We start from the raw sequence: 12,536 nt of genomic DNA on the forward strand, positions 1-12,536 counted from the left end.
TCACCCAATTTTTCACCCAATTTCACCCAGTAATTTCACCCAATTTTTCACATGAGCAGAAAGTGGCCATGGAAGACACCTGACTTACCCGGGTGAAAAATCAATAAAATAATTAAATGTCCAAAGCTATCGTTAAATAGGGCACCTCCTCCTAATGATATCTGCAGGCCTGGGGCTGGGTGGATGCCCCCCCCCAAATTGCCAAAGGCCCAAAAGTCCCATTTGTGAGCATAGCAAGCGAAAAAATAGGGTTTTTTTATGCCTTTTTGGTTAAAAAAGGTCAAAATTTTGAACAAAAGGCCCACTTTTTCAAAATCAGCCCTCCCCCCCTCAAAAAATAATAAATCCTGGTTATGAGCCTTGATATCTGGAATCAGCATAAAAATGCATTAAAATGAGTACAAACAAGCCCTGTATTGGTTCAGTTGTCTTGATATAGGCCCTATGGTCATTGAGAAAATATCTAAAAACCTGGAGCTTGGACTTTTTATATTGAAGCCTATCAATGCCTGTATTTTACTATACACATGACATAACCAAGGTTAAAACCTTGGTTATGTAATGTGTGTAAAAAGCTTGTATACATGTAATAAAACACATACTACTGACAATTCATTTTCAAATCATTGATTTTATTGCGCAAATTACTGATTTGATATACCGTATTCATTCCAATAAGCGCCCATGCCCTAATAAGTGCCCACCCAGGGTATTTTCAATTTGCTAAAGGGTACCATTAGTGTTGAAGTGACGGATTGATGTCGATACAGTGAAATGGCTGGGGGATTAGAAGTCCTGTGTAAACTTGCAATAGATTGTCTGCATCAGCAAAGCTACTAGAACGTCTCAGGACCCTTTTATAATGTACATACATTTGTCTCTAATAAATACCTGTTAGAAAAAATTAGGTAGACCAGGTAAAAAATAAGCGCCCATCCAAAATGACTTTGTTAAGTGCCCTGGGTGCTTATTGGAATGAATACGGTACTCTATTTTGGCCATTTAACATGCAGTTCTATGAGCTTCTATGGGAGGACATAAAGTCACAATTTCATGAATATATGACTTTAATATGTCAAACTTACCTACAAAGACAACAAATTTGGCCGATTCCATTTAGCCACAAGTTAGGACATGTGTAAACATTACAAATATGCAAAAAAATCAGGTTTGAAAAAAATTAACCAATTTCATATTATAAGATCATACATTATGACTTTAACAATGAATCAGGTTTTACCACGCCTTTGTCTCATTGTGGAATGAATAAAACCTGCTCAATGACTTTTGTGGGGAAATTGTGAGATATCAGAAATGCTGGTTTATAGGAACCCTACCACCCGCCCCCCCAAAAAAGTTGTTTGGTCAGTGGCTTTGGGGGCTTCCGACTTCTATATACTATAACACTAACACACTTATATACCTCAATGACAAAGCTCCCCCGGGGGGTTCACTCCCACTGTGGCCTGTACACCATCCGCGATAATAAAAACGTGGAAAAAGGGTAGTTTTTCGTGGGTAGGCATGTTACTCACGTATCGTGTTTAGGGTGTCAAAAGTGGTACGGGGCGCGTGTTACCTGTTTAGGGTATGGTTTTAGCCAAGGGTTAAATCCTTGTTTAGGGTGCTTTTCAAAAGTTGATTATCACAGATGGTGTACAGGCCACAATGGGAGTGACCCCCTCCCCCGGAGCTCCCCCTTCTCGTAAAGAAACAAATCTGCCCAACCGCTCCTACCTACGGAGGATAATCAGACAAATCATTTTCTTGGCCTTATCATGGATGATACAGGTGATAAGACAGAAGTTGTGTTCACATTGTCGGACGTACGTCTGGCGGAACTTGGTCGGCGCAAGTTGCTAGGAGTAGAGGTAGACACTGCCAGGAGTAGTGGCAGTGTGAACAATGGTCAGCGTAAGTTTCGCCAGGCGTACCTCCAATGATTTACTCCTGACAAAAGTCAGGAGTAGCGAGCTGAGTGTAACCTCCACCAGGCGTAAGTTGCAATGTGAACGCTGCTACTCCTGGCACCCGGTGTAAGTTTGACCTTTTGTTGGCCGGAACTAAGACATTACATATTGGGTGGTTGAAAAAGGTCACAGAAACACCGGAAGTTGTATCCGATGTTTACGCCGACCAGAAGTGAATGCTTGGTGGAACTGGTCGGAGTAGGCTAGTTGTGGACACGCGGTAGGAGTGGCGAAAATATTTGTGGAATTTTTATCAATGTTAATGCAAGTTTACGCCGGGTGTAACTCAAAATGTGAACACGACTAGAGTAGCTTCATACCAGACAGCGTTGAATAAATCTAGGTTTACCCCGGGGGTTTACCTGCTAGAAGTCAGCAAGAGAAACTTTGAAGCTGGGGCTTTAAAAAATTAGCATTTTACAAAGAATCTCAGCCTTATTGTATAAGTAATGGTTGTACCTACATCCCAGTCTCGTTATATAACATCATGATCTGTATGCAACAAAGATACTAGTCATGTTCACATTTTGAGTTGCACTCGGCGTAAACTTATGCTAACATTGATCAAAATTCCGCAAATATTTTTCCTACTCCTAGCCTACTCCTAGCACTACACCGACCAGTTCCACCAAGCATTCACTTCTGGTTGTCGTAAACATCAGCTATATACCACTTCTGGTGTTTCCATAACCTTTTTCAACCACGCGATATGTAATTTCTTAAGTTCCGATCAAAAAAGGTCAAACTTACACCAGGTGCCAGGCGTAGCAGTGTTCACATTGCAAGTTATGCCTGGCGGAGATTACACCCAGCTTACTACTCTAAATCACCGGACGTACATCTGGCGGAAATAACGCTGACCATCGTTCACACTGTCACTACTCCTGGCAGCGCCTACCGCTACTCCAAGCAACTTGCGCCAACCAAGTGGGCTTACGTCCGACGATGTGAATACAGCTACCGTGGCTTTGCATTAAGTTAGCTTTTTGAATACCTAATATGGCATTAACCATACAGCCATCTGATTTTTGAATACCTGATATGGCGTAAACCATGCAGCCATCTGATTTTTGAATACCTGATATGGCGTAAACCATGCAGCCATCCGATTTTTGAATACCTGATATGGCGTAAACCATGCAGCCATCTGATTTTTGAATACCTGATAAGGCGTAAACCATGCAGCCATCTGATTTCACAGCGGATCATAGAGGGTTTGCATCATAATAAGTGATGGGTTATCTCTTTTATTGAAAGACCTGATGCATCTTATTCAGACTTATGGTAATAAGTCTAGAAAGACCTGGTGAAATCTTGTTGAAATTTTCAAGATACATTGAACCAGGATTAAGCGTGCGTGAACTCATTTTGATGCAATTTTCATGCTGATTCCGTATATATATGGTTATGAAATTTAATAATTGTTAAAAACATTATACACTGGAACATAGAAACATTACAAACTAGGGCACAAGATCAAATTAATGATGCTTAATCATTTTTCATAATAATATATCAATATACAGGGGAAAGAAGAATCACGCATCGCACACTAGCACATTTAAACATGAAATTACAATGGAAACATAACATGCATATAGGCAGATAACCAGAGTAAAAACTCCAGACATACCTGCCTGTGCATGGACTTGAACCCTAGACCTCTCACTTACAAGGAAAGTGCTCTAACCAATGAGCTACACAGACTGTCCCTGATAAACAGGACTCAAGTCTGGTACTTATGGATATGAGCATTTGGGGGTAAATAGTGATGTGTAAGCATCTCGTACACTGGTATCTTATGTGTTGTTTGTAGCCAAATATTGTTAAAACATTTAACAATTTTGTAATATTTTGAAAGTTGTCAATGCCAATCTACACCCATGTGCAGAAGCTCATCATCCATTTAACAATCATTACAAATCACACAAAACAAAATTGTTATTTATTTATTTATTTATTGCATCATATTTACCCAGGGTGGCCCGATCAGCTAATATGCTGTTCTTACACAGGGCCCTGCATAACATTTAAAACCATAGAGATACATGAGTATTATAATAAAGCATAAACATATAAAACACAATTTAAATAGAGTATACCAATTTACAAGTACTTAAACTAATACAATGTTAAGAACAAATCATTACAAAGTACTACTAATATTGGTAACTCAACATGGCACAAAATTATAATCAAATATATTGCACAAACCGAATCAAAATCAAACTCATATTGAACTCATATTCTCCTATCACCCTCAAATATCCACCACTGCACTACTCCCCACACAACATTATCGTCCTCATATCCCCACTACCGCACAAACATACACATCCCACACTTGTTAGGTTTATTTGAATCCTGGGGTCCTGGACACTTGATGATCAAGAACAGAAATGTATAATGAATGTTCTCACTCTTTTTTTTTCAATTAATTGAATAAAACTAGACCCTATACTATGTCATCAAAACGCTATACGCCAACATGGATTCCAGAGGACTGGCAATTCAATTGTCATTCAGAAATACTTGTAGCATTCCACCAACATAGCTGTCATTTCAAATGTTACACCATTTTGGCCCGTGGGGCACATCATAAAGTTTTGGGATATGGTCCCTCGGAATTTGAGGTGGTCGGTCTTTGGGAGCTGATGGCATACCAGTAAAAGGCGGTCTTTTGGAGCTGCGGCCAGTCAAAATCAAGGATGTTTCTTGGCTTTCTGGTTGAAAATCACCTGAAAAAAACCCAGAAATGTGAGGAATGAGCAATTTATGGATCTTAATCTTTTAGAGCTGAAAATATCAAAATCAAGGGTCTTTCAGCACTCTGGTTTGGTAAAATTCAGGAGTCTTTCTGAGCTGCGCAGTCCAAACATGGGTTTTCTGGGGAAGGGAGCATACCCATATAGTCATTTGCGTTGAGTTCCCCCCCCCCCCCCCAGGGCGTTTGAATGGTTTGTAAGATCAGACTTCTTCTGCAGTCAACTGTTCCGCTGGACTGACCACATTTTCAAAATTGTACATTTTCATGACCATATTTGGAATCAGCATGAAAAATGCATTAAAATGAGTACAAACAAGCCTAGTATTGGTTCAGTGGTTCTTGAGATACCTCTGCACGTATGAACTTACATTCAAGTATCTCAAAACTTGGATTTTTATGTCAAAGCCTATGGCTAGCACGCAGATAGAGCATTAAATCAAATTTCCATTTTAACATTCTTGTTTTTTTCTCTGTCTTTTTGTTTCAGCCAATCATTACAGGCAATAGATGATGATCATCCAGACCTACAGAAAGGAGAGTTTGCTGTGGTCCTCAAGCTATGTCGGATGATACCTGATGGTTTCCAGCTTAAACAAGAGGTAAGTTGCTGTTATCATAGGCATCCCTGAGCAGGGGTATACCCAGACCCAGGGGTGGGGACAAATTTTCTAAATCCTCCTGGTGAGCCGCTACTAAAATTACTTTACTGGGACAAATTTGCACACGAAAAGTTACATTTTTAACACTAAAATTGGTCAAAATCAGGACAATTGTATCCTAAAACTGGGCAACATGCACATTACAACATTCGTCACAATATTTCGAGCCAAAAGGGGCAACTTTCCCCCTGCCCCCGGCTCTGTGGTCTTGATTTGCAGATTCATGGCGGAGGTGCCATATTTAGTGTTAGCTTTGGAATATATTCACCTGGGTTTAAGTCGGGTGAATATATTCCACCCGACTTTAACTCGGGTGAATAATGAAGAAAATACTAAATTTCCAAAGCTAACACTATGGTGCTTCCACCTAATGGGTAATAAAATGAAATTAATTTAAATTAAACTTCATCACTGCTTGTTTATTTTGCTTACCGTACATGCTTTTGAAGAACTTCCTCATCATTGGCCAATGTTGTTAGCTAGAAACCAACCTGATGTCGAACCCAGTGACACCAGCGGCAGGAATTTTCCGACTTCTGACGTCATCTGATCAGGTTGGTCTGTAGCCGTTTCCAAGAAAAACGTCAGAGTTAACAACGTCATTGGCTGACGACAAGGAAGTTCCTCAAAAGCGCTTCCGGTATAAGCGAAATAAAGGAGTAGTGTTGAAGTTTAATTTAAATTATTTTCAAGTCTTGAATTTTAATTCATTTTTGGCTGAATTTTTTTGTACTGGCAATCAGAAACCACAACCTCAAGTAAACTCTTGAAAACAGGGACAAAAAGACAAAAGAAATCCAATGAAAAGCACATTTTAAAAGCTATATATGGATTAAGGACTGAATAATGATGAATAAATAAATAAATACAAAAAGAATGAACTGAATACATGAATGATAAATAATTGAGGAATAACTACCTGTAACTTCAATTTATGCAAAGTGACATTTAGCGAAATATCTGCCGGTAAAATATTGTATCTTTTTCAGAAACATGTGTAAACGATTCTTGTCACTATTTTTAGGTTTTCCTTGCATTTTTGTTTTCACTATCAACAGAGAATCTTGACAAATGTATTACTATCAAGCAAAATGAGTTTTATATCAGGAAAAAACAGACTCTCTTGTTTTTTCTTGTTCAAAGGTGGGTGGTTTCATTTTTTCATTTAGTATTTTGTACCTTACATGAAGTTCCAGAGAAGAATATCGTAACCCTTCCCAGAATCCTTTGCACCATGATGCATCTCCTCACTACATCAAATGACACTCCTTTGTATCCCGGGGGGTCACTCTCACACAAAAGTGCCTCCCACCCGCGTCCAAACACCTCTGAAATGTTGGCGAATTTTCACATAACCAAATTGCACCCCTTATTGGCGAAACACATGCAAAATCCTACCCTAAATGGCGTAGTACATGCAAAAACCATACCCTAAATGACGTCAACTTGGAAATATCTATATTGATACCCTAATAAGTGGCGTAAACAGGGAAATGAACCCAAGGTGTCTTTTTGATGTTGCAGACATATAGATACTGAACTAAGCATGCACAAAAGTAACAAGAATCAATTAAAAAGTGGTGATTTTGATCAAATTAGTGCAAACTCACTCAAACAATAATATTACTAAGCCTAAACGTCTAAGGATTTGGCTGAAAAAGGACCCCTAAATGGGGATGCCTTCTAAAAAAGTACCCCTTTTTGTAAAAGACGTCGACGCCGCTGTGTGGTGAAAAACATACCCTTTTAGACGCTTTTCTTGGACACAGGTGCGTAGCAAGTCAAGTAGTGAGTGACCCCCCGGGCTTTGTATAGGTTCCCTGTATTTTCATATTGAAAATAGACTGGCTATAAACATGGGTTGATATATGATAGTCAAAAAATGAACATATTTTGCGAGACCTGGATGTGCTCTGTTCATTGAGGTACTATTTTGTCACTATCAACCCGTGTTGCACAAAATGGCAAACATAGGCGTAGATCCCCGGCCCCCGCACTCCGTGCATCTGCGGGTATTCATGCTTGTCGGTGAACTTTAAAAACACCCCCTTTTGCATCTCATTTCGGGAAGTTTTTAGGGGAAAAACACCCCTTTTTTTAGCGCTTTCGTGAATTATTTGCCCTTCGACAATACCCCTATTTTCGCTAAAACGCGAACGATATTTCTAATATACCCTTTTCTGGCAGAAACGCGTAGGGTTGGCTCACAGGCCCATGGCTAAATGTATGAACTTCAATCACTTGGCCGGGTGCACACAGGATGCACCGTACGGAAAATTGTGAAACTGCGATATTTTCGTAAAACCACAGTAGATTATAATAAAATATTCCATCTTCTCTGGTAAAAGCAAGAGAAGTGATATTTCGATGGAAATACCTCTTTTTCAATTTCACGAACACATGGTTTGAAAAACACACCCCTTTTTGTGTTTCATGAATCATGTTTCTTCATCTGAAAACACCCCCCTTATTTTGAAATTTTCGACGAGCATGAGTACCAGCAGAGTGCGGGGCCGGGCGTAGAACCCGGGGGGATGGGGGATAACCCCCCCCCAATATTTTGCAAGGGGGATGGTCCATACAATCACCCCCTCCCCCCAATGTTGATGCCTGTATGTGGGTTTCTGACCAAATTAACCTCATATTTGGCCATTTTAGCCCCCCAAACCAAAATGTGTTCACGCAACGCACAAATTTATTCCACTTTTGTACAATATTTCATCAGTTTAGCTTCAAAATGGCAAATTTTTTCACATGCATTTGTACCATAAACCTATGCTGTCGCCAAAAGGTGCTGGATTCACTATATTTCAAGATTTTTTCCAACCCCATCCCCCCATTGTCAAAAAGAAATCTACGCCACAGATGGTAAATCAGTACAGAAAATGGAAGAAATGCATTGTGGGAAGTGTAGGATACCTTCTCTGATGAGAGGTTTATCATCAAAATGATCTAATCTAAGTTTAGAGATATGACATCAGCAGTTGGATATTAGATGTAGACATGTTACCATGTCTATGGTAGTACCATCAACCATGTCACAGACTTCAAGTACTTGTGTTCCAAGATGGGCTCTGGTGTTGACCAAAAAAGAAGAAAAGTACTAGCCTGGGCAGCTTTCTGGAAACTGGAACACTTTTGGAAAAGTCCATCCCTGCCAATCGAAAACAAAAATCAAGCTGTTTGGGACAACCTGTGTTACTGTCTTTCTGTTCGGGTGCGAGTCATGGGTAATCACCATGGACATAGAAAACAAGATCAATTCCTTTGGAACATCTTGCTACAGAGTCATGTTAAACATCAAGCGTGTGGATCGGATTCTAAATGAAACCATCTACAATCTGACCAACACAACTCCTGGTTGCCAGAGTCAAGATTCATCAACTCAAATTTCTCTGCCATATACTGTGTCTTAAAGACAATGAGCCTGTGAAAGAATATATCTTTTATATTCCACCACATGGGAAGATGAAACCACAAACCGGGGGGCATTAACTGGGATGGCCACGCACACTGTACTTTTAGTATATGTCCAGCACCTCCTGGGAGATACTGAAGGGATGCTGCTGCCAAACAAAATTGTTTCGCTTGCCGACTGATGATGATGATACCACAATGACCCATAGAACAGTATATTATAACCCGGAAATCATAAACTACTGCACATGCATACATCCCATATGATGCCATGATGCAATTCCCTAAGTCATGCATGCTTTTGTTGGCCGGATCAGGGAAAGACCAGTGGCTGCCAGTTGCATGGTGATCTTGTGCTTGGCACCCGAGGGGTCTAAGATTCAAATCCCAGGGTGCCAAGTAACTTCTTTGATCATCTTCTCTCCTTTTTCATTCCTTCTTTCCTTTCCGATAGCCAAAAATCAGTTGTAGCGTTAAGCCTATAATACAACATGCTTTGAGGGAAAGTAGTGAAAACTGCTGTTCCTATTAGGCGTTGGCTGATTTTGATTTTCAAGGTTTCTCCGGAAATACGTCAATTTGAAGCGTTAAATTGCAGGATGGTAATGAGAAAAATATGATCCATTATATGATATCAAAAACTCATCAACAATGAGAAAAATCAAGGGGGGGATGATGCTGTTAATCAGGTTACGGACCTTTAATGACATTTTTTGTAACTGCAGTGCATGTGACTTTTTTGACCCCCAAGAGTTTAACTTTTCCAGATATTACTCTTTAAATTTAAAAAGGCATCATTTTGACCAATTTGTGTGTAAACTCAATGGCTGCTCCCCCACTGACTGCTCCCCCACCGAGTCCACCTATTGACTACTTGGACATTTAAAGAACTTTTTAATTTGTCATCCAAGTTTTTTAAAATTCAAAATGAGACAGTAATAGCAATAAAATGATACCATACTTCAGGCAATAAAAGTACTTAAAGGAAGGTGACCCGATATATTTGGAAAATCAAATTCTTTAAAACTTACGTATAACATAAAATGTCATCCCTTTCAAGCACTCATGCAAAAAGAACATGTAAATGTGTTTTTGTAAATGTGACTAATTCCTAATGGAATTACCAACATTTATACAGCATGATATTGGTAGTCTACAGTGTTTTTACTAATGATAATCATCATGAACATGTAATATATTGATTTCAAGTGAAAGGCCCTATTTTTAGTGTATTTCCGAAGATATCATCAAAAGACTAATTCGACAGTTTTTTGATGATTTCTTCGGAAATATACCGATTTGGAATGCCAAATTTCAATATGTTTATGAGAAAAATATGAGCTTTCATCTGACACCAAAATCAGCATTTTGATGAGGTAAAGTGGGGGGATGAGATTGTCAATCAGGTTACCCACCTTTAACTTAAATTGATATCTTAACACAAAAAATAAAAATATTCTTATTATTGCACCTTATTTGATTTGCCAATTCACGACATAATACCAACTATGGAAATCCAAATTTCGAAAGCTGACCTTTAAATTGAAATTTACTGCAGGTCAACCCAAGAGAGTCTTGAAAAAAGAACATATGTGATGCGATCAAGCAAAATCAGTCGAACTCAGTAATATTGATTTTGAGATATGGCAATACAAAGAAATTTTTCCTTTTGTTTCCTTTTGTTTTGGAAACTCTTTAATTGTTCATATCTTTGGAACTGGTTGTTCAATTTCAATGGGGTTTTCTGCAAAATGCAGCTTTGTAAATGCCTTTTACTATCCTATAAGAAACTAAAAATTTAATATTTCCGAGTTCCAACTGATTTTGCTTGATCGCATCACATATTATCTATTATTATTATTATTATTATTTTGCGGCAAAATTAATTGATTGATGAAATTAAAAATTTCAACGGTCAATGAACATAACTTAAAAATCAAAATGTAGAATCAGCGTTCAAGGACCTTTCCGGTTTTCCTAATTAATATCATTCATTTGATTAGATTTACAACAAATTGATAGAGGTGGGTGTAATTAAAATCTCAATATTTAATTGAGATTTATGTTAAATTAAAATTGAATTAATCTTCATCGTAATTTGAGATTCAAATTGAATTAAATATAAAAGCCATAATGTATGATTTTGGGCAAATTTTAATTGCCTTATTCTTTCTAACATTTTTTGATAATTTTAAGGCAAAATAATGAGTTAAAATGAATAGGTAGCCACTAACTGTGGAGCTCTATGAGGGTTGGCAAATAAAACCGGAATGAGTATTTAATCCAAAACTCTTTGAATTTTACTGTAATTAAAGCACTACAGGTTTAGTCTTTCATAGGGTATTTATTTACAATCATGTAAGTAGACATTCAAACCAAATTGAGGGCATCCTTGTGAGCAAATCACACATTGCTTTAATTACTTTAATTTTTAATTGATTTTTGTGATAATATACTTACGAGAAAAAGATTGAGCAATTTCTTCAAGTACAGAAATCATTTGAGTAAGAAAATATTATTTGAAAAGAAATGTAAGTAGTTGCAACAGGACAAGTTTTCTGTGAAAATACTCACAATTTTAGCTCACAATTTTTAACTTTAGTGCAAGCTCTTGTCGGGTTTGTGATAACAAATGCAGATTGATAAGCCTTGTATTGTAGGAAGTCTTAGTCTTGTCCTTGGTAACCATGGAAACAGAATTTTGTCCAAATAATATGTAATATATTGGGAAAAGGCCATTTATTTTTACATATGCCGTAAGTATTTGTATGCATTGCATATACATCATGTAAGGTTGTTGTTTAAAAACAATGCCTTTAAAACAATTTCAATTGAATGATTTTCAACATGGGGGCTAGGGATAGCGTGAGCTCAAAATTTTTTAATTGATATTTTCCGGACCCTTTAAGTCCTGCAAAACCAAAATTTAAGGGGACCAATGAGAATTTTAAGGGGTCCGAAGTTCTGAACCTTGAAAATGGTCAAATACATTTTGTAAAAGCATTATGTACTGCTGTGCGTACGTGCACAACCAGGAGTAGATGGTAACTTATCAAGATCGATGTTATTGCTTTGTTTTTGTATTGACCAGTTATTTTCATAGTTTTGGAACGCATTATTCGAAAAATTCCTTGGGTTTTCTCACCTCTCTGTGTCATAATTGGTTCCTTTTTTGTATCGACATGACAAAATTTAATTTATGAGCAGCTTGGCAAAGGATTGACATAATTTAAGCATCTGTGCATCGTAAAATTTAATGGGTCTGTGTGGTTGATTGTTTGATTGGACCCGTTGGTCAATTTCAACTTGTAATTTAAGGGGACCAAACTGTCCAAAACGAAAAAGTAAGGGGTCCCAGGACGTGCAGGTGTGCAAGAATGCGACCCCTGATGGGGCTGACAAAACCCAATTTTGTTGATGACCTGTTGCCATGGAGTCGAAAAATTTGGATAAAAATAGATCAAAAACATTTTTTTACTGCACTTGGAACTATTGAGGGGGCTGAAGAGAATTAGAAGGCTATCAGAGCTCCCGCACCCAAATTTTTTGGGCCTGAGTACCGCTAGGCCGGTTTCATAGCCTATGAAAAAGACAAGCAAATGAAGTCCTTGTAACAAGAGCAAGTTGAGATTGTGTGAATGAAACATATGGCCATATATTTAGAGAGTCTTGAGTCTTCAGAACATATTAGGCAAACATAGATTCCGGGGGAGCACTCGATAT

At 38.1% G+C, this 12,536-nt stretch overlaps 1 protein-coding gene across 1 annotated transcript in view; it reads left to right on the plus strand.

Moving 5' to 3' along the window:
• The window catches only part of LOC140159195 (paladin-like), a 156,209-nt gene that overhangs the window by 94,556 nt on the left and 49,117 nt on the right, over positions 1-12,536 (plus strand). Inside the window, 1 exon segment of the mRNA XM_072182584.1 lies at positions 5,225-5,336. Within this exon segment, the coding sequence (XP_072038685.1) occupies positions 5,225-5,336 (112 nt within the window).

Source organism: Amphiura filiformis, chromosome 8, assembly GCF_039555335.1.
Source record: "Amphiura filiformis chromosome 8, Afil_fr2py, whole genome shotgun sequence".
Taxonomy (NCBI): Eukaryota; Metazoa; Echinodermata; class Ophiuroidea; order Amphilepidida; family Amphiuridae; genus Amphiura; species Amphiura filiformis.